This window comes from Punica granatum, chromosome 8 (genome assembly GCF_007655135.1).
Source record: "Punica granatum isolate Tunisia-2019 chromosome 8, ASM765513v2, whole genome shotgun sequence".
Taxonomy (NCBI): Eukaryota; Viridiplantae; Streptophyta; class Magnoliopsida; order Myrtales; family Lythraceae; genus Punica; species Punica granatum.
The window spans coordinates 24,766,003-24,792,524 of NC_045134.1; the positions used below are offsets into that span (position 1 = coordinate 24,766,003).

A 26,522-nucleotide genomic window follows, 5' to 3' on the forward strand; every position below is an offset into this window, starting at 1 on the left:
CTGTTCCGTCCACTCCTGCTATGCTCCGTGAAAGACCTTTTTATTGTTTTGATAGTTTCGAGGAGATCAGCTAGTTTAATTGCATGGAAAGTAATATTTCGTGAGTTCCATAGTTGATAGAAAGTTATTGCTGCAAATAGAGAAAATGAGGTCTTATCATGAGTATTCGGAAGGAGAGATGAGGGAGGGGAAGCTATAAAGTTAATCAGATCCTTTGCACAAGTGTTAGGGAAAAAATTGGATTGGAAATGCTAGGGTGTTCCTCCAAGTAACACGATAAAAGATATACTCTCCGTAGATGTGATCTCGATTATCGGAGCTGGTTTAGCAGAGGGGACAATGTGAGTTCTCCTCACTAAACTAGGGGAGGCTTTCACTCGCAATTCTCCACAAGTGGAGTTTAAGGCGTTCATAAATTTTAAGATTCCAAATGTCTTTCCACAATATTCTACTAAGGTTTTAGAATCTATGCTGTTGATTCGTAAGATTGAAGGATTTGACGGTATGCTTCCTTGAAGTGTTTAGGGTCCATTGTGCTGAGTCTTCGAGTTCGTCCAGGGCGAGATGGATCTTGAGGATGTTCCGCACTGTTTCTTGGTCGAATAGGCTTGTAAAGAGCGGAATGTTCCATCTCTTTGGTTGGTACAACATCAAGTCACTTACTTTTAGAGCCGACTCTTGGGCTATATTGGTTTTGGGAGATGGTTTGTGGTCGTTCGTTCCAGGGATCCACAAATTAAGCCATACCGAGATAGATGTTCCATTTCCTACGGAGAAACACGTGTTGTCTTGGATGGTGTCTTTACACCATTGGAAGCCTTTCCAAATTGGTGAGGGGGAAGAGCAATTGGTGGTGTTGAGAAAGTTGTTATACTTAGTCTTGATAGCCCTGCTCGCAAGATTGTTATTCGTTTTTGTCAGGGCCCATACAGTTTTAGAAAGCATTGCCTTGTTCGTATCTTCTGCTCTTCGGAAGCCTAGGCCACTTGTTGCTTTCGGTTGGCAAATAGAGTCATAGCTCTTTGGCGCATAATAATTGCCCTCATCTTTACTAGTACCCCACCAAAATTGTTTTGTTACCTTGTCAATTTTGTTTAATGTGGATTTTAGTAACCGAAACAGTGACATGGTGTAAATCGGGGTGCTATTGATGATAGAGTTTATTAGAATTGTTATGCCAGCCCAGGAAAGTGCCTTTGTTTTCCATGTTGCTAGCTTATTTTTGATCTTGTCAATGAGGAATTGAAATGATTCATTATTCTTCCTTTTGACGAATAGCGAGTTTCCTAGATATCTTGCATCTTCTTTTAGTTTCTTCATACCTAGGATTGATTTAGCAGTTCTTCTTGTGTCCGTCGAAGTGTTCTTGGAGAAGAAGAGGCCTGATTTAGCGCAATTGACTTCTTGTCCCGACCAATCACATAATTTATCCAGGATTTCTTTTGTGGCTCTGATGTTTGCTTCGGTTGTTTTTGTAAGGATTAAGAGATCGTCTGCAAACATTAGGTGGGTGATTTGTGAGCCTCCTCTACTTATCTGAATTCCTTTGATGTCACCATTTGTTTCTTTCTTGTAGAGGAGTCGAGACATGATTTCCATTGATATGACAAAGAAGTAAGGCGAGATAGGACCTCCCTGCCTTAAGCCTCTAGATGGTGAGAAATGGCCGTGAGGTGATCGGTTGAGCAAGATGGAGAAGGTAGACGTTGAGATGTACTGATATATCCATAATATGATCTCCTCTTTCTCTATTCGTCTCTCCAAGTCAACCCCTTTCTCCCTTTTACCTTTTTACCTTTTTGCCTTTTTTTTTTTACAAGTTTATCCTTTTTTACTCAATATTTTCAATTAACTTGTCTTACTCAATATTTTTCAATTAACTTGTCTTACTCAATATATTCAATTAACTTTCATAAAAAAAATTATCAGAAGCAAAAATATCTTTATCGTGAAGTATTAGACCTCATCTAGAAGCAAATTTTACTTTTAGTATATTAAATTTTTCACATGTAGCTCAGGTATACTCTAGTTGTAGATAAATCACAAGATTTCAATTCAATCTGAACATTGCGCGTATAAAACTTAAAAAAAAAATTCCGGAAACATTCCCAAACGAAAAAAAAATAAAAAGAAAAGAGAATCTTAAATTCGTTTTGGTATTCAATGATTTTGTGAAGAATTATTCCATCAATTATTTGTGTAAGAGAAAAGTTGAGAGATGGGTAGAGCTAACCAATCATGTAATAGCTTGGGGCTCCAAGGTGCGCGATAGGGCCAATGGACAAACCAACCCAATGGAAGCCCTCACGCTGTTCCCTGGGGTCAGACAGTGGCCCCATTGACACCATAGCAGCGATTATGGTGACCGTACATTAAAATTAAATAAAAAAAGAAAAAACAAAAAGAGAGTATATTGCATGGACGGACGTTTTTATCTGTCAGTTGAAAGGTTAAAAATCCAATTTTCTTGATGAAATTATCTATACTTTTTATTAATTATTAGGATTTATATCATATCATTGTATAAGATTCACGAACTTTCTCAAAGAAAAAAGTGATATTTCTTTAAAAATCAGACTTTGAAAAAAAAGTAGGGCCTAAAAAAGAAGGAAAATAAAGCAGTTTGTGGGCACATATTATTAGATTGGAATGGACACTCCAGCCACTTCTCCAAAGGCAAACTAAAATGGGTCCTTTGCCGACCCCAATGCTTAATTGGAAATGTCCCAATTCAGATCTCGTGATGCCCTACAAAAGCTTTGATCTTTATAAAATTAGCCCGAAGAATTTGCTCGATCTTTTGCCCTAAGAGAAAAGGTCCTTACTTTAACACTAGTAAAATTAATTACCAAGAAGTCTCTCTTCTTTTCCGGGACAAACTTAACGAAGCCCGTGTTAAAACGGATTCCTCATTTATGCAAGAATCTGTTCGATCCAAACTGGTCTATACCATGCTCATTGGTTAAACACTGAAATAACTTAATTCCTTCGTGTGATCTTGGTTCTAGATGACCCTATCTTGCTTTAACATTTTTTTATGAGTTACGACTAATCAAAAAGCAGGCTTTAACAATATATTTTAACATTCAAAATGACCAAGACTATGAACATATAAAAAGAATTCTCTCAAGATTTATTTTATAAATTTTTTGGTGTGTACTTTGATATCCGAAATTTCAATGGACCACGACTAATTAAGTTCGAGTCGAGTCGGCCGACTAAGAAGGTAAAACTCCCTCAGTATGGATTTCTTCATTTACAAGATTTGAATTTAAAAATTTATTTATGGAAAATAAGTATCGCACTGCTTAAATCAACCAATATTGATTTCATTTTAAATTTTTTATAAAAAAATAACGAAATTTCTTGATTAAGAGTTTTTTTTGGTAGAGATTAAGAGTTATATTTGTATAAAACTTTTAAATATTTATTATTTTTTAATTATATCTATAGAGGAAATTCTAATATAACATCTAGTTACGATGATACGCTTGTTACTTTGGTTCAAATATTTAGCACTTCAGTTCAAGTGTTTAGTATTTTTGCTATTTGTGATGGATTATACAAAATACAAAATACTTTAACCCCAATACTAAATACCTAAATTGGAAGTAGAAGTAAAAAATATTTGTACCAATCACAATTACTGTACTAAACGCTTGAACTGAAAGTATCAATTGTGTTACGGTGACTTGATATCACTCTAGAAAGGACTTATCTATAGAATAAATGTCAGCTTTGATCTGCATAACTTTCAACATGATTATCTCAATATAATCATTCATTCATCACTAATAGAATTTGAATCGAATCCCAATTGCTCGACACTTGCACACTAAAAGAAGAACACTTACGAGGAACAATTTTTATACGGATCGAAACAAAAGAAGCAGATAAAGAAAAATACCGACCGCAAATATTATCATCGTCGTCAATATTTGCTATCATTATTTGATGAAATTATCTTGCTTAAGCTTTATGCACTTTTAGAACTACTTGACAGAGCGGCCCTGGTGTGAGCGTCGTTGATCCCAAATTGGATTAGGTTCAATTAAATCACATCCCATAATTGATGATTAGTCAAACAAAACGAGGACTTAGCCAAAATATAAGAAATCCCCACAGTCGTCCGTTATCGGTCGAACAGTTTGTACGGGGGTTGGGACGATTGGACGGTCGGGACAACGGTCGGGACAGCTCAAGCATGGAGAAGCTGCTCGGACTTTAAGCCCACCCACCACTTACATAAAGACCCCCTTTGTGCTCTTCTGCTCTGTAGAGCACTGTCTCTGCTTCTCCCTCGCTCCCTCTCTCTCCCTCTCTCTCTCTCTCCCTCTGTGTGAGGGTTGGTGGCTTTGTGTCCGTGGAAGGAATTCTGCTGAGGAAATGGAAGCACTCTGAGGGCTTGAGCTCTGTTTTTCCTGAAGCTCAAGCGAACCCCATTGATGCCCTGCTCGGTTTCTTCTTCACAAGTTGCAGAAACTTTCATAAGTTGTCGGCAACTCGCAATGGCTTATCAGCCTTTGCTCTTTCTCTCTGATGTTTTTTTTGTGGTGAACTGTTGAGAGGAAGCTCTGTTCTGTCAGATCGAATCTTTTTTCTCTGCTATTTCAGTTACTCATTAATACTTTGTCGACTCAAAAAAAAAAAAAACATATGTGAGTTTCTGTTCCAAAAATGGCGGTTTTTGAAGCTGTTTCAAGACACTGATCTCACCCTTTCCAACGGTGCAATGGCCGCAGGCAAAATCTTTACTTAATGAACCAAACCGACCCTTCTTGATTCTCTTGATTTCGACATCTCTCGTCTACCCATTACGCCTTCTCTTCTTTGGAGAGCCGCGTGCCGTCCGGCCGGCGTTAACGCCCTTCTTCTCAGAGATTTCGTTGGGGCCGCCGTAACACTTTTTTTTTTGTGTTCCTTGGTTAGTGTTGAAATGGGTCATGTATTTGGGAACTCATCTCACAAACCGACGGGCTTCGAGACCGCTGTCTGGGCTGTCAAGGTTGTCTTGGTAATAATGGGTGTCGTGTCGTCTGTGATTCTGGTGAAGATCTCTGTAATTCCAACCGTGTCCTCCTTCGTCGTCTCCACTGTCCCCTGTCTATGGAGCTTCTTCAGGAACTTCCTCTCTCCTCCTTACATTTACATACTCTTCAACTTCATCATCCTCATCATCGCAGCTTCTTCCACTTCCCAGCACCCCTTCATGAAACCTCAGAAGCAACCCAAGGCTGTGTCCCGGATTGTCGAAGCACCCGACGACGATCAGTTCGAATCCCTAGATCGAGAAGAGAGTTGGGAGCCTGCTGCTCGGGATGCTGATGAACCGGAGCGCCATGCGACGGAGCCTCTGAAGGACGTGGGCTCCTATTTTGCTTCTGGCTTATTGGCAAGGCCGGGTTCGGTTTCGAGAGAAGGTTCAGCTGATGTGAAGGAAATGATCGTTGAACCTCGAGGGCCTGAGGGTCGCAGAAAGCCCGAGCAGTCGGAAGAGCCTGAGGAGCCCGGAAATCCGGAGGAGCCTAATGACACAATTGACTCTATATGGAAGTCCATAATGGTGAGCCAGGGGAAGCCGCCGCCACCCCAGCTCGAAAAGAGCGACAAATGGGACTCTCCGCTGCCTCAGGTGGACCAGACTGAGCCCAAACCCAGCCTGGGACCAGACAACCCAGCCATCTGGGCTCGGTGGGAGGTGAGAACGTCGGACACATTCGAGGAGGACAATGCCTCCTCGAAGCTGAGGAATCTCTTGAGCCAAGACGAGCTGAACCGGAGGGCCGATGCATTCATTAAGCAGTTCAACCTCGACATGAGGCTGCAGAGGGAAGAGTCCAACCAGAGGTACATCGAGATGGTTAATGGGGGCAAGTGATCAATCCATTCCATTTAGGTCCGAGAAGGAAGATCTTGAATTGGCCCCTTGTTCCTCTATTCAAACCTCAGTCCCGCACCTGTATTTAATATCGGCCGTACTTCATCGTTACTGCACCGGAGTCTGTTCGAACTTACCGGTTCTTAATAGCACGTAGAATCAGACATTGCCCATTTCCTTTTCTTTTGGGACGTAAGTAGAACATGTAGAACGAGTTGTTGTGTTAATAGCTTTTCTAATAAAAATTTTGGTGTAGCTTCTGTCCTTCCTAAAGCAACTGTTGAGTTGGAGATGCGTATTGTAACAACGTGGAACATCTGATCTGATGTTCATGTCATATGGTTCGGATACGATTGATGTCTGATATCATTCTTTTTGAGTTAGGGAAAGTGGACGAGAGAGCTCAGTGCAGTTTCCTCGTGCCATTTCCCATCATTTTCCGACCAAATATCGATCGCTATTAGCTCATAATGAAGTGTTGTATTTCGCCAACTCCGCCTTTTAGTGATAACGTAGTCCATACAGTCAAAATGTTCGATCCAGTTCGGTTCACTTGCAGGAGTTTATAAAATTGTGACTTGTGATTTACTAGAAGCTCTACGATTACATTATCGGATATACAGAATTCAAAGCGATATATACCACGAGTTGCCATGGTCGTGCAGATTTAGGTCCTTATCAATTATAATAATGTCTTGTGAATATGTTTGCCACGAACAACGCCGAATATTGTGAGGGAAAACTTGAGAAGATCTTCCATTTTAGTAAATGGAGACTCCACGGGGGCAACATGTGCATCTGATCATACTTTGCCCGGACCGGTCTGGCCGAATCATGCATCCCTTTATTATACGCCTTTTTATTTCGTCGGACAGGGGCTGACAAGCCCGGCCCGATTCTATTGTGGGCCTCACTCTTTCTACCATGGGCCTGCTCTGGCCCAATAGCCGTCAGGCCACGCTCCTGCCCCCACAGCCGTAACCTTTAAACGATGCGAACATCGTTTGACTAAGCTTCGGCTTCGGTATGCCAAATGAAAAACCTTTTCCGCTTGAAAATTGGTATATCAGCTTCGTTGTATCATTGGGGAGACGAATCGATTAGCGTTCGAATAAATGAGACGGACTACGATTGTTGAAGTCGACGCTTTAGACTAATGCTCGGTTAAAACCTGCAGTTCATGACCGCTTCCGAAGTTGCTTGACTCAATGATTTAGATCAACATCTATGACGGTCAGATCAATCTTTTTGTAGTGAAATTGATACCACGGAAAACTAATCAAATGGCTTACATACACGGGAGACCGGACTGGTCCTTCCCGGTTCTCTCGGACTCCAAATTGGCTTTTTAGTCTTCGGATCTCGCAAGCTAACTCGGCAAATTCGAAAAAAAAAAAATGTAATTAAATAAAAGTTCTGGGCTTCTCAGCCGTCCGATCCTTCAAAACATCGACGGCACAAATTGCGAGAAATTTCCCCCCCATTTCGTCGTCGTCTTCCCCATATAAAGCCTGCCTTCCCAAGTTTAATCACAATTTCTCTCTCCTTCTACCCTCTGTATGTGTAAGAAGACGCCATTAGAGGAGCTCTAGCTCGGAAGCTTACTGATCATGTCGCTGGCGCTCTTGCATCGACAATGTTTCCGGTAAAGTTCCTCTTCATCTAACTGGTCTAGTCTCAAATTCTCTCCGCGATCCATGGAGACGCGGTCGAGTTTAGTCAGAACCACGTCGCAGTGCAGATTGCCGGTCGTAGTAGTTAGATTGTGAACCTCCTTCCTTGTCCGCCTTCACCTGCACAGCGCACAGCTCGCTGACTTCTAGCTAGGACGAGAAACGAGCTCGGATTTCTCCCATTGTGCGTGAGGGAGGAGCTTGGCTAGAGCTCTTGCACGTAGAATCAGGCATTTCGATGTTTAGGCTGAAGAGAATCATGCGGAGATTAGTGCTTGATCGTAGTGCGGGAGGCTCATCGCTTGGGTTCCGACTCTAATTTGAAAGCTTCTACGTGATTGTGATTTTACGAGTCCTTTGTCAGTTTCTGATGGATGAGACGAGAAGTTGTCGTCGAGTAATTTTCTGAACAATCGTGAAATCACTTGCTTATTTCTCGAACTAGTGTGCTTCCCAGCAAAATTTTCCACCGATTGGCTCTGATAAATTCTTCGACATGACAAAGCTTTTCTCCATGAAAATCTCTCGAGATATCTTCAGCATCTCGACTTGTTTTTTGCTCCGATAATTTCCTTGTTAGTACTTACTGCTAATGATCGCCATTTTGAACAGAAAATTTTGAACAGAAGTTACAGAACTCCGAGCTTAGCGGAGATAACTAGAGAGAGAGAGAGAGAGAGAGAATGGGTTTGAGTTTATGGATTAATTAATGGAAGGTTTAGTCGGAGTAATGGTGATGTGAGTTTGTGTGGGGATTCGAGAAGAAGAAGAGTTGCAAAGATGTGAAATGGAGATGGAGATGGTGACTTTCTCTCGAACTGATTCCTCGAGATCTGCGACTTTTTTGCTTTTCTCTCACATCTTTCTCTCTCGAAATCAGAAGGAATGGTTAGGATGTCGTTAGGTACTGTTTCGTACGTCATTGCCATAAATTGCGAATGGAGGAGTTCGTAACTTCAAACTGTAGTCCTTGACAGTCCTCCACTTTAGTCTCCTGTATTAATGATCGTTAACTTCTTCTATTGATTGGGATTTCGTTGGTTAGAGAAATGAATGGGGCGGGACCCTCGCCACTGCCGGAGACAACTTCTGAAATGAGCAATGGCTCGGAGGAAGAAGGGCTGGCCCGGCAGAAGCTGTCGAATCAAGCCAGTCACCCACCAGCTCTGCCGACAAAGGGGTGCTCCCTTTCCGCAGCTGCAGCACCACCCTGGCTCCTCTCCTCTCTTGCCGGTGAGGACCTCTCCTATCTCTTCTCAGAATTACACACCATCCATGACCATTTTGCACCCTAAAGTAACCGTACACAATCTTGACATTGTTATATGAAGATGAGTTGGTTGGTGTCAAGCTGGTTTATGGATTTTTTTATTTTATTATATCTTTTTATAAATTACATGAGCCTTTTAGGCCTAGTTTGGCAAATGAGTAATTTTTTTAACTTTGCTTCACTTTAACTTCACATATTTTTAATTTAACAACATAATTATTATTTTTTTCTTTTTTCTTTAATTTTTTTTAACTTAATCATCATTAAATTTAATTTTTAATACTAAATTCTTTCAATTATTCATTATTTTTTCACAATTTAACAACACAATTATTATTTTCTCTCACTTATTCATTATTTTCTATTTTTTTTATAATTCAACGACAAATCATTATAACTTCAAATAAATATAATTATTTATAGTTAGAATAGAGTGGAGTTAAACTACACTCTATTTCCCAAACAAAGCGTAAAGAAAAAAGAAAAAAGTGATAATTGTGTCGCTGAATTAAAGATAAGTAGAGTTAAAAGTGGAATTGAGTTTAAAAATTTTGCCAAACAAAGGCTAAGGCTTAGTTTTACATGATTTAGGCAATCTTCTGTCACGGTCGTAAATATCTGTTGCCCATCCAACAATTCATGTGCAATTGATGGTATAAAAATAGGACATAAATTCGAATTCTGGGGGGGTCCACTTTCTGGCTCTGCTGCCTTGGGATAATAGTTTTCCAAATGTCACTAGTCCAAGCAGGTGCAGTGTGCCTTAGACATTTTTAATATTTTTGTTTTATTTTATTTTTCTTTTTCCTTTGGGTGATTGATCGGTTCATATGCTGGGACCATATAATTAGGGTCAAAATTAGAACTGTGACTTGTCAGTTTAGCTTCACATCAGCAGTAATACGATAATCAGTACGTTTTTAAGGCGATAAGATGAGAAAACTAGTTCTCAGGGAAAAGAAAGATGTGTAAACAAGCAGTTATGCACTGAAGCTGAGTTACATATTTGGTGCGTTTGATCTGTTGCAAAAATATTTTGACAGTGTACTTGTTGAAGTTCATGCACTCACGCTCACATTCACGACAATTTTGGAGTTCCGTGCATGAACTTTAACTAGTCTCTTGATTTAAATTCGAAGGACGGAATTGGTTTTAAGATGGTAAACAGTGGAAGAGGAAGTTATTATAGTTAGTCTTTAAATACTGTATTTAGAGCATTCACAATAAACGAAGATATTGTACTGTTTTAAATACGTAATGAAAACATTCTCACTAAATAAAACAACAGTTCTTACAAGAACTTAAAAAGTGAAACCCAACCCTAATTTAACCAACATTGCTCTCTATACCAGACACTGTAATAGTATTCTATCCCAAATGCTGCCATGCCCGCCCCAATAGCTAACCATATAATCATTGGTGATTTTAGGTTGCAAATTCGCAGTGTAGGAAATCGTTACTACCATAAGCAGAAAATCTCAAGATTAGGGCATTTGACCCTTTCTCTTTATTCTATGACTGAGGTCAAACTAGAAAGCTTCTTGAAAAGAGACTTCACAAATTGACCTGTCCTAGGGCAGCGCATGATAACGCGAACATATTATGTAGTTCTGGTCGTACAAGAAGGACTCCCTTTCAATTTTGAAAAAAGCTGTTCCTTTCATAACATTTGACATATGATGTCTGTCTGGGTCCATGTCAGTGTCCCATACCCTTCTCCAGTCCTCTCAGTCCCTGTTGTATTTTTCCCAAACCGCCCCGGCCGGGCTCTGTCCTTTTTTCTTTTTTCTTTTTTTTCATTTTTTCCTTCTTTTTGAAATTCGAAATCCTCCGTTGTGTCCTGATCGTAGTTCAGATTCAGAATCTTATGCATGCCCCCTCTGCTTCCCTGTTCTCTACTTGATTTTGTTTCTATTCTCTGATAAATGACTCCTCCTACTGGGGCCCCTAACCTATCCTTAAACGCCGTTATAATTTGGACTCTCTTCACCACCCCCACCCCACCCCCCCAGAACCCTAGCCAAAGCCTAAAGCAATCTATCGATTGCGCCATCGGATCCTAGATTTTGGTTTTTCCCGTGGACTAATTCGCGGCCAGAGTTTTTTCTTTTTTTGGGCAAATCTGAATGAATACATGATACCTTCAGCAATGAGAGAATGTATACGTAATAGATATGGTGAGGCAGATAATCGGAACCATTAAGTAGATAATTGGAACCATTAAATGGTGTAGTTCATGTAATTTTGCTTAACAATTAACCGGCTCCAGCCGTGGCTACACCCTTTTGTTTTATAAGAAATCATTTTAGGACGAAGTCCTTGTTAGCAAATGTTTAAGGTTGTGTAAAGCAAGTTGCAACTCATAGAAGCTGAAGTTCCATTCCCACCACTCATTCCTATGCGTTTTACTCCCTTTATTAACACTAATTCTCAATTGAAATAAATATATAACAAATCAAAGTGCCTCAAATATTCCTCAAATATAACTATAAAAAAAAGAGCCTCAAATATTCCTTTTTCTCTGTCCCTCTTTTCCCCAGGCAGATATATCTTGGGCACACGTCAGATAAAAGAGTTTTTATGGTTGCTTAGAATGATCATTTAATTCGTTGGATCAACTTAATAAGTGGGCTCATGCATTTAAAATTGACCTAATAATTGGGTTGGTAGCAAGTCATTGTCATTTAAGCGAGTGTAAAATTTTCTACCGCACAATTTCCTTCCTTTGGGTAATAGTACAGGTCCTAGAATTATCATGGCATTGCAATTAACACGTCTACTTTATCATTGGCGATGGTTGGCTCAGGGCTGAATCTTCAAAACCTGTCCTTTTTGTACGGCGACCTTTTTGTCTTTTTTCTTCGTGATGCACAGTTATAAGCCATGGGCCAGTGTATGCCCATCAACTATTACATTATGTTGACTAGAGGACAGACAAGGCATTGGCAAAAGAACTATTTAATCTTTTGATTGAACGTTACAATATAGAAATTCCTTTAATTTATGGGCACTTTTGCTTGAACGAGAACTTTTCCCGTACTTAGTTATTCCTTTCACTGGTAAATTAATTCCACCTTTTGCCCAATTTTAAGGTTTTAGAAGTTTCTGATGACCCTTTAATTTAGGACAGTTTCCTGTCATTTGCTACTTACTGATCGAAATACGTGTAAGTTTACATCTACAAATGTAAATTTGATTGTGCATAAGCATGAATTTTTCATTTCATGAAGTGAGTTCGGGTCTTGGGTTTTCTCAAATTCTCTCATGCATGAACACTTTAGCCATAGACGTATAGTTTACGATCATCTTCTGATGTCTGCTGCGTGAGTTGCAGATCTTAATGAAAAGATGGGATGGATGGCTGTAAACAACCCTGAACAGGATGACACGGGAGAGACCTTCGCCCAACGAGCCGAGTCTTACTACCAAAAGCGACCGCAGCTCCTAGCTTTCCTTCAGGACCTTTACAGGGCGTACATCTCTCTTTCGGATCGCTACGTTCAACTGCTGTCAAAGAATAACCGAGCCCAACATAGCCGCCAGTCTTCCCAGGTTTCCACTATAACCACCGACAACGACTCTTGTTCGTCGGAGAATGATCACAGGGAAGATCACTCTGATGCCGAGAGCTCACTCTCGTTCCAACAGCCTCTCCAACCTTATCGTAGTTCATGCGAGCTTTTCAACTTTGATGTTCTGGTTGCGGAGATTGTGATAAAAAATGTGGAGTGCGACATTCTACTTCATGAGGTAGAGATCAGCAGCCGTAAGAGCAATGATGCATCAAGGAAGATTGAGCTGCAAAGGAGCCTGCTTGAGGTGTTGGAATCAGAAAGGCTGATACTGTTGAACGAGAATGCAAGGTTGGGGTACAGAATGAATGCCCTGATTGAGGAGAACCGGGAACTGGGGGCAGAGTCCATGTTCGTGAAGACGAAGGCGGGCGAGTTGGCCCGAAGCTTACTCAAGTTGAAGGAGGATCAGAGAGTCTGCGCGCTGAGCCGTAAGATCGAGGATCTCCAGGGGCAGATTCATGGGCTGGAGAAGAGGAACAAGGAGTATTACGAGCAGCTCGTGAGGAGGGAGCTCGAGGCCGAAGTCGGGAAGGGAAAGAAGGGGAAGAGGGACGGGAAGAGCGGGAGCAGCAGAGAGGTGGATCTGGACGTTTGCTTCCAGATGGAGAGGTTCAAGTTGAAGCCAAGCCTTCGGGTTGAAGAGGGGAAGGTGTTTGGGTGGTGGGAGAAGATCAAGAGGATGGACATCTTCATGTGCGGGACTATGCCTACCGGTCACGGCTGTTGATGATCTCTCAAGATCCAACTGATCGGAACATTATTAAAAGAAAAAGTAAAATAGTTCTCTCCCTCTCAGAATCTCTCTTCATATTATGATCGTGGCAGTATTTCTTCGGCTGTGGAGATGGCCTGTAAACTTGAAATGCTATTAATATAATTGTATATCAATCGCTAGGCTTTTCTTTTAGATGGCCTGTAAACTTGAATTGCTATATTATCATGTGATATGACGATGCACCACGAGAATATCAACTGCACCGAACACGTCTATCTTTAACCTGTTTGGTCAGTAAAATTATGAGTTGGGACCGTTCGGGTTTAAAATGCTGAGAAGCAAAATGCAAAACTAAAATCCGAGTATTCTTGACAAAATAAGGTGCAAGATAACTTCACTAATTGTGAAGAACAGAAAGGGAAAAATAAAATTAAAACTGAGAAAGAAGTAAAACAAGTGTTAGGGCCCAACAAACGCTTTAAGAAGAAGAAACGGGACAAAACTGCACTCTAGGCGGCCGCCTTAGCCTCCTCTGCAGCGGCTTCGAAGGTCTCTCCGGCAACAAGCTCGGGCACTTCATCGTCGTCCTCCTCCTTGGCATCGGCCCCACCAGGACCCTGCTTCTTTAACTGCTCTGCGAGCTTCTTCAAGTTCTCCAAGTTATCTGTCCCTGAAAGTCAAAAACACAGGATTAGAACAGGTTCATTCCCCTTTAATGAACATGAGCAGTCCATCAGAATGTGTTACTACAATCTCACCTAATTGGTTGAAGATACCTGGGAGGATGTCCGTCAATTCTGCACCACGCAAGAAACTCCATATTAGAATGCAAGGAACACGACAGTCTCTAGCCGGCATGTGATATATAAATTGCATGCCACAGCTAAGCAAAATAACAAAAACATGAAGACGCCCCGAGTCACTCCATAGGCTATCCAGCATATGTTGAATGAGAAATCTTGAGAGTACAAATCAAATGTTCTCCGAGTTTGTACTCTTGTTTTCACTGACCAAAGATTTTCAAATTTCAACCCAATAAATATATATATCAGAGGTAGTCATTGTAAGTTCAATCAATCAAAATATGAACAAATGAAAATACTTCAGTTCATCCAAAGTAGAATTTCCTGGCGTGGACAAAATTTTACAGGACCTAAGTGACATATTCAAAGATCCAATGTGCGAATGCCTAAAACTTTCTCCTATTAAGAAAATCAAGTTACCATGCAGCAACAAGTATAATCCACAAATAAAAGATATGGTGATAAAGAATACTAAGCTACTAGCTAACAATAAATAATTCAGAAGTAGAAGATAAAGAAGATAAACATACTCTTTGTTGTTGGAGTCCCACTAACAACCCATGTATTTGCTGCAATAGAGGCCTGAACTGAAAAATAAAAAGAGAAAAAACCATTAATCACCAGATTACCACCATTCCAGATACGAAGCAAGAGAGTATGCCTTTGGTGAATTAGTTATACCTTTAGGGTTCATAAACTGGATGACTACTTCATCCTTAAATATGTTAACCTCCTCAATTGCTGGAATAGTATTTACGCCAATTCTCTTCAGAGTACTCTGAAGCCTTTTGTCATCTGTGGTCGTTGCCTTGTGAACAGCCTTCTTCTTTCTGCAATTCCCCATAAAGGAAATTACCAACATGGTCATTATTTTAACGAGCACAATTCCATAATAAATACTTATTTTGTCATTTTACTTGCATGGAACTACATTCAGAAGCTTAGCATCAGTCCATATATGATTCATGAAAAACTTATGGAGTAAGAATCTATTGATCTAAGTCAATATAAATTTTAAAAAATATATACATATATATATATATTTATGGCATTCAAGAATCCCAACAGGAACAGACGTCAAAGAAAAATAACTAATTTAGAGAAAGGATGGCAAACAGATATATTGATTCAAAGAGACAACAGCAAGCACACTGCCAAGGGCACAGCAAAATATATGCTGGGAAAAAAGGACCAGAGGTCCAGAAGCTGCTATTGTTGACCCAAGATTCAGTCTTCTAGTGAAATTCTACTTATCTTAGAAGGCAGAGCACAAGTTGCAGACCACTTTAGAGCTAAGCTCGTCAAATATTAAAGTTGTAAGATTTTGAACAACGGAACCCACTAACAACAGGTCCATACAACTCAAAGTATGGAAATAAGGAAATTCAGTTACCAAATGCTATCTTGTCAAAGGGAATTAAAGGAAAACCAGAGTTCTACAACTAGCACTAAATAATTTAAAGTTGGCACCAATTTGTTGGGAAAAACTTGTTATTATACACTAAACATTTTACCATCTCAAAATGGTTTATATACAAATTTCCGCACCTTCTCATGGTACCCTTCCCGCCAGTGCGGACGGAACCCGCCATCTTCATAAGCTTCTCCCTATTCATCTGAAATGCAATGAATAACAGAATGAGAAAACAAACTCATCTGGAGTCTGAAGCTTAAAAACTCAAGGAGGCTGAACACAATTGCATTTATACTTAAAGACTTGTCAATTGATAATAGGTGACAAAGCACTACATCCAGTCCTACATATACAAAGGAATCAAGTCCTACATATGAACATTCAACCAAAACCGATCACACAATCTAAGGAACTACAAAGCCTTCCCAACTAGTTTCCCACCCAATAACAATACCAAATAAGTTGAGAGAGACTACACATTCAACAATTTATAATTCCACTTTAAAACGAAAAATCTGAATTTAACCTCAACGAATCCTTTTCCTGCCACTCCGCGTCAAAAACACTAACAATCATACTTGCATGATGCCGATTAAGCTTCATAATGACTACTAATAAATTGCTGAGGAACCAGAAGGCACACTGATCGATAAAACACTTAGGAATAGCACTTAAGTTCATAGGAGTATAAGAAACGGACCAGAAGGAACAACAACAAAGAAACCTTCGTACACAAAAATTCCGCAAACAAAATCACACAATCAGCAGTACAATCAGCTGCGAAAACCAAAATGCTAATCGGCAAGACACGACTGCAACGAATATGAGCAACCAACACCGACCGAACTAATACTGATCGATACAACACCAGAGACGGCGTCTAACACCATAGGAGCATATGAAATGTACGGTAAGAAACAATGAAAAAGTTTCGCGACCAAGACCACACAATCCACAGAACAATCAGCTGCGAACAAAAACGCAAAACAACGAGGCACGATTGCAACAAATTCGACCAAGCAGCATTCACCGAAGGATAGCAACACTGGCACTGCTGTACCTCTAAAACCCTAGAGATCGCGGCTGGGCAATGAACAACAAGATCAGAAACAGCGACAGAAATGAGAATGCGACGAGCGGAGAGGAACCGAAAGCGCAGAGAGAGAGAGAGAGAGATGCATACCTTGGGCTTGGGAAGAGAGCTAGGGTTTTAGGGTTCAAATGGGGGCAATGACTGGGGCCGTGAGGGAAGAAGATAAGAGAGAAGCGACTCCGTGAGAGTGTGTGTGCGCGTGAGACGGCGGTGGCTGTGAAGGTTTTGGCGCTTCCTCCCCATGGACCCCTCAATTTGATCCGACGGCCGAATATTTTTTTCTTGACACGTGTCTCAATCTTATTCGCATTATTTATTTATTTATTCATTGGTAACGGTTAACTAGTGCTGCTTCCTAAGGGTGTAGACGAATCGAAACAAACTCGAATGTACAAGGCGCAAGCTCGGTTCGTCGATGTGCTCCTAAGTTCGGGCTTAGGTTTGAACTTGGTCGAGCGTAAACATCCAAACTCAAGCTTTACTTACCAAATAAATCGAAGGCTCGGGCTTGGGCTTGGCAAGGAGCATAAAAGCTTGGGCTCGGCTCGAGCTCGGACTTGTTAGGCTCAAAACAAAATCAATAACTATAAACTAACTTACATGACAGCATTATATCATACAAAATGTAATTCAACAATATCAATTACAACTTGACACCCTCTTTAATTAAAAACACTACATTTGACAACATTAAAAAAACTAATAAAGGGATCATCAATTAAAGTGGAGTGAGTTTGAGGGAAAAAAAAAAAAGTGGAGTGAGGAGTCCGTTGGAAACCAAATTAAGTTTAATTTTGACTTAATTACTTTTCTTTTAAGTCAATAATACAATCAATACTTTTTCATTTTTTTCTTCAATTTAAAAATAAAATTTTTCACATACTTTTTCTTATCTATTATTATAATTAGTTTTTTAATACAAAATTTTCTCGATTATTAATTATTTTTCTCTCAATTCAACAACACAATCATTACTTTTTTTACCTTCTTCTTCAATTTAATGATAAATTTTCTCAATTACTTTTATTTTTATCTCGTCAAATTAAATAAAATCATATTCATACTCCGTTACCAAACGCACTATTACGGTCGAGAGTTGTTGATTAGGACTCCATTGACTCTATTATTTTCCTAATAATAATAATTATTATTATTATAATTATGAGGAAAATTGAGTTTAGACTGCAAGCTTCTCAAGCCGATACCATTGAGCTCGACTCAGCTCGTTTGACTAGCGATCTAAAGTTCGACTCGGCTCGAACTCAATAAGATCGAGCCAAATTCGAACATTCATCGAGCCAAGCTTGAACTATTGGTAAATCGTCGCATCTCACATACTCCCCTACTACTTGCTAATACTGAATTTATCAAACCACATACTACAAATAGTATATAAAGGGGGTTCGGTGCTTGTGGAATCATAGTTGATGTGGAATCAAAAGGTTTTGAATTTGAGTTCGATTTTCAAAAGGTCGGATACTACATCCAGTGGCACATAGGTTGCGCATCCAAGGAATCCGATTTGGGAATATCAACTCAACGTCGGCAACGTGCGTGATTCATGGTCCATGTGGTTCTGACTAGCTCTTGGTTCAAATATGTTCCGTCTTGTTAGCTATCATTCTTAAACTTCTTTGAGTATTATTTGCTTCATTTTTTATTACAAGCGAGGTCCATGTACCTAGTACATTGTCCGCTTCTGATGTTATTGATCGAATGATATTTCTAAAAGCGGAACAAATTTACACCCTCGGTTTTCGAATGTGTATTAAGCTTTTAACCATGAGGTGCAGAGAATTAAAATTGCACCACACAATGCAGTTACGCAAATATATTTCAACCTTCTGTCTGCGATTCGGATTTTACGGTCTTCGTTTCAATCTACTTCCCGAGTTCTATACCCGAATCACCGGATTTACTTCCTAGCTTCTCCTCCTGCTGCTGCTGCTTCAGGGTCTCATAGAGCGGAGCACACCGTGTCTCGGGAAGCCACAAGCTGACGCTACCGCTAAGTATCGCTAAAACTCAGAATACTAGGAACGATACTGCGGGACTCATGCACCCCACCACAACCAACAATGGTGCCATGGAAGCCCCCCAACATCACTGCTTGCCGCAGTAGAGACACCGCTCACATTCGTGAGGAACAGCTCCACGCAGTAGATGTATAGCACCTCAAAGGCGGTTGAGGCAGCCATGAACGCGACCCCCTCGATCACAAGCTGTACCCAGTTCCCACCAGGCTTGAGCTTATAGTGTCCACCGGCTCTGTTCCGGGGGAAGAAGATGGTGCAGAGAATGCAAGAGAGACCTGCCAAGAACGCCGACTGGGAGAAGAGGAGGCGGCCGTTGGTGAACCCAAGGAGCGTGAAGCCAAGGAGGACTGGAGGGATCTCCACAGGGCATTGATGCCCACCGTGAAGTAGAGGTTGAAGCCGAGATTCTCGACATAGAGTTGGATCCCACAGTAGACAAACCCGATACCGACCCCAGCAAACATGACCATGATTATTCGTCGCATAGCCCATCTAGCCCTCCAAAGGCTTTCTGATGCGTTGCTCGTAGTTGTCGCCGTTGTCGGTGCTTGACCTGCATTCCCTGAAACCATCATATATGTTCACCCCATTAAACCTCGCTTGATATAGAGAGCTAAGCTAACAAAATATTACATGTTAGGGCTCATTGCTTAGAACTTTAAAATCACCTTCACCCATCTTGCGTGGAGACGGGTTCGACAACTAGAGATTTGGGGGCAGTGTTTTCCAGTTAAGTTGGGCGAACTTTTAGAGCACATTGAGTGCTTCTTTGTTGCGACCCTTAGCGAGAAGCCATCGAGGCGACTCCGAGACAAAGGGGAGCAAGAAGGCGGATTAGAAGTGACGGAAAGTGGATATGATCCTGTACATGTTCCTCCATTGAGTTCTAGTCGGGTAAGCGATTGCAGGGAGGGAGAGGAAGCCCGCCGTGAAGAAGAAGAACCCACAGTCGCCCAGGCAGCAGATTGCAATCCCTGACCTGGCGAAACCATTTGTGAAGCGGAGGAAAGCGTAGACCTAAATGTTTGGCGAGAGGGACGTGAGGAAAGCTGTCACCGAGGTGAGCATGCAAGCTATTAGGACTGTCCCCTTTCTACCAAGCCATGCGTCCGCCAGTCGACCATAAACAGCAGAGCCTGATAAAACGAAACTGTAAGTGCAATGACGGAATTCGCATTAGTTACATCAGAATATACTTCAAGGAAAAATTACCGAGTAAGGACCCGATAAAGAACAGAGACGCCGGTACTGCTGCACGAAACTCGCGGTCACAGACGAGGTCCCATTCGGCAATAACTGAGCTCGTGTTTCTGCCGACCCACTCCCAAGTACCAGGCTTCAGCCCGCAGACCGGGCCAACCCCATTGTTGCTGCATGCCCCGTTGTTCGGTATTTGTGCACCTCCAAACCTTCGGTTGTGCATCAATAAAGGTCGTGACCAGCGTGCTATGTGAATCAAATATCCACGCCAGGGACAACGAAAACACATGTATGAACTGGGCAACCCTGAATGGTCCCACGTACGTAGTCATCAACCACCTCGTCGAGGGTTAGTTCGAGGTTACATTCGTCGGTCTTTCGGAGGAGTTTTTGTAGCCCTGAACGAGCTCTACTGCCTCTTCCACTTCCATGTTTAGATAAGAGTTTTAATTTTTCCTGCAGCTCTAGTTATGGTGCATTGTCCCAATTATATACGATCGAGAAGTTGTCATTGATCAAAATATTTCGAAATATTATAATTCCAACCCGTCGCCGTAAGTTCTCGGAGAATAAGTATATGTATGTTTACTCTTGAAATAAAATATATATATATATATTTATATTCAAGACTTGTACGTTATATCTATATGAAAATATTAACCTTGATAACCAAAAAAAAACTCATGTATTTTTTCGGTAGATATAACCCGTTCATACATTTTATTACAAACGATAATAGTCACCTTAGATTGTATTTGGATGATGGGCCTTGGGGGGGGGGGGGGGGGGGGGGGGGGGGGGGGGGGGGGGGGGGGGGGGGGGGGGGGGGGGGGGGGGGGGGGGGGGGGGGGGGGGGGGGGGGGGAGATTAAGTAAATGGTAATAGTAACCTTAGCTGTCTCATTATTAGAAATCTCCAAATTGTGAGTTCCTTTTTAATTTCTTTTAATAAACAAGTTAAATATTAATTAACTATTTTAATTTGATTAATATGATTTCCTTGATAAAAAATTGCACATAGTTCTTTAGGTTTGACTACTTTCTATCTTAATCATTTTTAAAAAAATTATGTTTACATCCGATAACTTTGAATTTTTTCTACTTCAATCCTTTTTCTTTTTTTTTTCTCTTGATTTATTTTCATCCAATACCTTTTATTACTTTTTATTTTCATCATTTTATCAATGTTTTTATTAAAGAAAATTTTAATTTTGGTTCCAAACCTTTTATAGCTACTTTTTTCATCCTACTTATTTTCTGTTCATTTTTTGATAATATTAAAAATGTTTTGTTTCTTATAATTCCACCACTCAATGTTCCATAAAAATGCCAACACAAAATTTCTAAAATAAAAAAAACTAAAATAATTAAAGGAAAATCATGAACCCACTCAAGAGAACGAGTTGAGGTGAGCGTTTAGGCCGTAGGCAATCTTGACCGGGGAGTAACGATCTAAGTTGAGAGCAGCTGTACATGAATTTGCGAGTGAAGAAATGAAAAATATAGAAAACAAAATAGAGTCAATTGTGACTTGATAGCCACCAATCACGCTTGTGAGGTTGGCCTTGAAAAACTAAGTAATAAGGATATGATGACCATTGATGCAAGAAATGATGCTACAAAGTGAAACCGTGGCTATGATTGTGAAAAAAGACGTTGACAGATATATATGTGTAGGCTTGAGGTGACCTCCCATATGGCAATGGTTCCATTATCGTCCCCTACCGTCACCTTTTCTTCTCAAGATACCATCCTCCTTTTAGTTCTTAGCACCACCCATGTCGAGGTACCTATACTTTGAGTTTCAAGTAAATTCACAAATTTCATGTTATTATTTTAATTGTTACTAATTTATTTTTATAATTTTCAAAAATAATTTTATTTCAATATAAGTTATGTTTGTATTTTTTTTCCAGAAATTGAGTGATACAACTATGAGAAATGAGAAAATTAACGTTGACGCAAATTTTTTTTTAATTAGGACAAAAGAAATAGCAACAAAAAATTTAGGACCAAAATTGATTTTCCTAACAATTATTTTGATAAAAAGATCTAAATAGAAAAGTAATCAAAGAATTGAATGAAATCAAGACAAGGAAAAAAAGGATTAAAGCATAAAAGTATTTAAAAGTATAGAATGTAAACAATAACAAAGAACGTAAAGGATTAAAATATAGTTTTCCCAAAAGAAAATTATATTAGCTATGTGCAACTTTGATCAAGGAAATCATATTAATTAAATGATGTAATCAGTTAGTTATTACACAAAATCTAAAATTTATATGATTATTTTAAGTACTTCAGGAAAATAATTTATGAAATTTACAATTTTATTTAAGAAAGTTTTTCATTATTGAGTTTTACATTTTACTATAAAATATGAAAAAATTAATATGTTGCAAATTAGTGCAAAGCACGGGATAAAACTAGTCCTTTAGTAATTTGCCTCAAGCATTTAACTCTAATTACAATAAAGTGCCAAACTATTCAGCAAAAAATACAATATAGTACCAAACTTTGTTATTAAAAGTCCTAAATTTGGCCGAATTGTTGTACTTCGTTGCTATGTGAAATACCAAAAATTTCACTTGTTTGTTATTTTAGTTGAAGCATTTACTGCAAACTAAGTACATGAAAATGTCAACCTTAATAACTAAAAAAAAAATACAGATAAAATAAAAAATCAATTCATGAAGGCGAGAGGGTCCAAGGGGAGGTGCATCATCAGTGGTGAACATTCTCATGGTCGTGGTCGCTGGCAGGCTTAGAGCTAGGGGTGATCGGTTCCGGATACCCTGTTTTTTTCATGATACCCGGACCCTACCCTGTAAGGGACCGGTTCCAAGATATTGGAACCAGACCCTACCCTGTTGAATCCTGGAACCGGAACCTACCCGGAACCTGTATTATACCACAGGTTCCGGGTACCCTGTTGGAACCTATAAATTTTTTTATCTCGCTAAATAAAACCGAAAATTTCACCCATAATCAGTAATCATGGCAAATATAATATCGGTCCCCTAATATGGACATAGAATCTTTACAGCACAAGTTTCAATGGAATAGGAACTACTCCATTCACATGTGATATAACTGATCAATTCCTAACAACTACTATCAAAGGTATGACAAAAACAGCATGGACGATTGCCTTGACAAGAACTTACTAATTGCGATAGGCACATGATTCTCAGCATCGTTCATCAACTGATCTATCTAAGAAAATCAATTTCATTATTTAGTATACTAGGAGACCTTGTCATTCCTTCAACTACTGTTGTCTCAACCTTATCTTGATAAGACTGAGGGTTCATCGATACAGAATGCAAGTAATATGCTAACATGTTACCTAATATACCATTACCAACACTTAATTCTCGTGCAAACCAATTACAGAACAAATAAACCTAACCATAGGATACATTAACTTTCTTAAATCAGAGTGATATATCATCATAAGAGAATCCAAAGTAAACCAAATATTAGGAAAGTCACAATGAGTTTGGACCACCTCCATTTCCCACTCCTACTTCTCTCCGTCCTCTCCATCACTATCCTCACATTAGCAGCAACTCTGGCACCAGCTCAAGCACCTTCATCGGCAAAGGTTGCTCTTCCACCCTCACCGCCACCTCCCTTGCCTCCATCCCCGTCCAAGACCCGCAAGCATGACATCATCCAGATCCTTCAGAAGGAAGGAGATTTCACCGTTCTACTGCAGATCAATTCCCAGCCCAATGACCCCAATGATACATACGGGAAACTTGAATCTGCCACTCTTTAGCCAAAAGTCCACGAACCGAAGTCACGAACAAAAGTTACCAAAATCTAGACGCGGCAGCACAGATCCGAATAAACTTAAGCCACAATCTTCCCGTGTCCTTAGTGTTCATGCCAACTCTAAGCCAGGCCTTAATGCCCCATAGATCCGAATCAACTCTAAGCCTAAGCCACGATTTAGGGCTTTCGCAATTGACAGTACAGACAGACTAACAAAGGCTATTTGATGGAGAGTCCGGAGGAGAATCTCACCGGGAGAGTCGGTGATGAGAGCGATGGAGAGGAGCCGGAGCGGAGAGCCGGAAACAGGAGCGACGGAGAGGAGGCACCGAGGCAGGACAGAACAGAGGATTGGAGAGGCGAGTGACAGAGGCCAGGCGACCATTCCCAATTTCCCGATTCCTGCTTGAGACTAACTTTACTCTTTTTTTTTTTTTTTCTAGTTACCATCCGGTTCCGGATACCGGTTCCGGTTCCGGTTCTGGATATCCTATAAGGTGGAACCGGAATCGGAACCGGATGTCACCGGTTCTTTATTTTAATACCCGGACCCTACCCTATTTTCAATACGAGCTACCCGGATCCTACCCTAACGGGTAGGTTTCAATCGGTTCCGGGTATATCCGGTACCCGTGCACACCCCTACTTAGAGCCACTCGCAACTTTGAGGGGACAACGTGGAAGGTGTTATACAATAACTGCATTCACAATCCAACAATCACCAATTTTTTTTAGTGTGTATTTGATATCTGAAAACCTTAACACATCCGGCATGGTTATACAATTTCAAAAAAAACTGCTTGCATGTCTTATATCTTATATCTTATACTATTATTTAAATGAAAGTATGAAATTATAACTACCACTTTTTATCGGACGTGGTTGAAAAATTGAAAGTATCCCTTATTCATAATTTCATAGTTTAAGTATATGATATAATCTAAAATAAAATATATGAGTTGAAGATATTAGGGAAAAATATAGTTTTGGTCCTCTACTTTTGTGTACTTTTCTATTTTTATCATTTTTGTAATTTTTTTTTCATCTTTTACCTTTAGATACTTTTCTATTTTAGTCTTTCGCTTACTTATACCGTTAATTTTTTTTTCAATTGGAGCCACATTAGCCACCATATGTGATAGCTATTCCACATCATTAATATATAAAATAAAAAAAGCCAGTAGATTTTAAATGAAAAATCAATTGACTTCTTGATATATGGAATAAGAAAAAGGAAAAAAATAGAAAGCCTTCTTGAGCTCAGTAACTCCAACCCATAAACCAACAGCAAGTCATCTTCTTCTTTTTTCTTGCACTTCCACATGAACATAACTCGTGTAAGGAACAAAGCGCCTACATGACATTGACCAACATCTCCGTTCAAGTATTTTCTTACCCATTTCCCACATTTTCAAGTCCCTTTTCACTAGCCATCTCTCTCTCCCTCTAACACAACTCTGATTCAAAGTAAAATGCCACAAAAATGATTCCATGTATTAATTGATTTAGAGTGCAAGTAGAAAGAAGAGAACCCAGCTGTGATCTCTCTCACAGATCAAGGATCCCCTAAAAAAGAAAGCTTTATCAATTTTATTCTCAAAATCATTGAAGCTTCACTCATTCTCCCTCTTTCCTAAGTGGTCCCAATTTGAGTTCAACTTATGTGCTCCCAACGAGTCTGGGGGGAATCGAAGGGAATTCCAATCCTCAACTATGAAGAAAATTCAATGTCGGAGTCGAAGAAGAAAAGGAAAATGACTCATTGGTTGATGTTTGGACTGGAATTTTTTTATTTTTCCCAAATATGAAGAACCTAATTAATTTTTCATTCATGATTTATTGACTTTTCTTTTTAGTTCCTTTTTTTCTTAAATTGATGATGTGGAATGGTTACTATCTATGGCGGCAGCTATGGCTCCAACTAAGCACAATTAAACGGTGTTAGTAATGGAAGGACTAAAATAGAAAATTTCCAGAGGTAAAGGATGGAAATAGAAAAAGAAATTAAAATGATAATAGAAATAGAAAGGTACTCAAAAGTAAAGAATCAAAACTATGATTTTTTTAAGATAATATTGTCCACCTAGTATTATTTTCAGTCTCTCTTTGCTCCATATGTCAACATTTTCTTATTTTGTTCTCTCCTCTCAACCTTTCAATCCACGTTGTATCACTTTTTTTTTCCCAAATTCTATCTCTAATTCTTACATTTTTTTTCCTCTTCCAAATTAATCCATCCATGAGCATTTTAGAAAAATCATTATAAATGGTACGAATACACGCGGATTAGGCGGTATGCACGGACAAGTTTCTAATATATATCACCACTAAAGTATGTCTTTTCTTCTTCTTTTTTTTGATAAGTTGCAAAATTTCATTAATCAGAAAAAAAAAATTACATCCTAGAAGCCACTCTTAACATCAGGCAAACAAACAGCCCACCCACAAGAAAATCAAAGACATAATGCACCAGGAGACACTAGGAAGAGCTAAAACTCTTGCCCGCACATCAGCAAGCATTTGCTGCACTAGTGTTGAAGTAGACACGGCCATCTTCTTGCGAATACTTTGTATTCCGCTCGCGCCGTATTCAATAGATATAGTGTGTTCGTGTGAGCTTCCAGTAGATAGTGTCAAGCTTCTTGCCTTTGATGTGTTTCGGGTATTTTCTCTTTTAGGCTTGTCTGGATGTACTCCAAAATGTATTATTGGTCGAATATGCAAAGGCTGCCCAGCCTAATCCGTGGATGTATAGATGCAATTCTGCTATGTACAATCACGTATATATCGCAATCCTCCTTGGTTCATCAAAATGTTGGTCGAACTTTCTTGACTTAGCCGCTGGCTAGGGATGTAATGAGGGAGCTGAAGGGGCACCAGTTACTGCCCCCTAAAATTATTGTGAAAGATGTCAAATTAAAGGAATTTAACCGAGAAGTAAGAACAATGAACACCTGGATATACGTGGTAAAACTCTCGGAGTGAGGGAAACATCAATAGACAAAGTAGAAGCTTCCACTAGATCGATAACCGGAGATTACAATCTTGAGAATTACACTCATATTTCCCAACCCCCATGACCAAAC

At 39.8% G+C, this 26,522-nt stretch overlaps 3 protein-coding genes, 1 long non-coding RNA gene and 1 pseudogene across 5 annotated transcripts; 2 read left to right on the plus strand and 3 right to left on the minus strand.

Moving 5' to 3' along the window:
• Positions 1-4,254: 4,254 nt before the first annotated feature.
• LOC116189170 lies at positions 4,255-6,215 on the plus strand. The gene has a single exon (XM_031518717.1). It carries the CDS (start codon positions 4,937-4,939, stop codon positions 5,876-5,878), a length of 942 nt encoding a protein of 313 aa, XP_031374577.1. The 5' UTR covers positions 4,255-4,936; the 3' UTR covers positions 5,879-6,215.
• A 1,150-nt stretch (positions 6,216-7,365) lies between these two features.
• LOC116188366 (kinase-interacting family protein-like) lies at positions 7,366-13,322 on the plus strand. The gene is made up of 3 exons (XM_031517670.1): positions 7,366-7,523; positions 8,597-8,784; positions 12,156-13,322. The coding sequence occupies exons 1-3, from the start codon at positions 7,489-7,491 to the stop codon at positions 13,121-13,123; spliced, it is 1,191 nt and encodes a 396-aa protein (XP_031373530.1). The 5' UTR covers positions 7,366-7,488; the 3' UTR covers positions 13,124-13,322.
• Positions 13,323-13,431: 109 nt separating this feature from the next.
• On the minus strand, positions 13,432-16,666 carry LOC116188367 (nascent polypeptide-associated complex subunit beta-like). Of its 2 annotated transcripts, none has more exons than XM_031517671.1 (6): positions 16,512-16,666; positions 15,463-15,530; positions 14,596-14,744; positions 14,445-14,501; positions 13,870-13,908; positions 13,432-13,781 (listed from the first exon to the last, which is right to left on the minus strand). In XM_031517671.1, exons 2-6 carry the CDS (start codon positions 15,528-15,530, stop codon positions 13,621-13,623), a joined length of 474 nt encoding a protein of 157 aa, XP_031373531.1. In that variant the 5' UTR covers positions 16,512-16,666; the 3' UTR covers positions 13,432-13,620. The 2 variants fall into 2 exon arrangements, with proteins under 2 accessions (XP_031373531.1, XP_031373532.1); XM_031517672.1 differs by lacking the exon at positions 16,512-16,666 and adding an exon at positions 16,389-16,466.
• A 1,532-nt stretch (positions 16,667-18,198) lies between these two features.
• On the minus strand, positions 18,199-19,880 carry LOC116188884 (annotated as a pseudogene).
• Positions 19,881-22,873: 2,993 nt separating this feature from the next.
• Positions 22,874-23,868, minus strand: LOC116189587. Its single transcript, XR_004152430.1, has 2 exons — positions 23,689-23,868; positions 22,874-23,434 (listed from the first exon to the last, which is right to left on the minus strand). It is a non-coding gene; the product is annotated as an uncharacterized LOC116189587 (long non-coding RNA).
• Between the last annotated feature and the right edge of the window lie 2,654 nt (positions 23,869-26,522).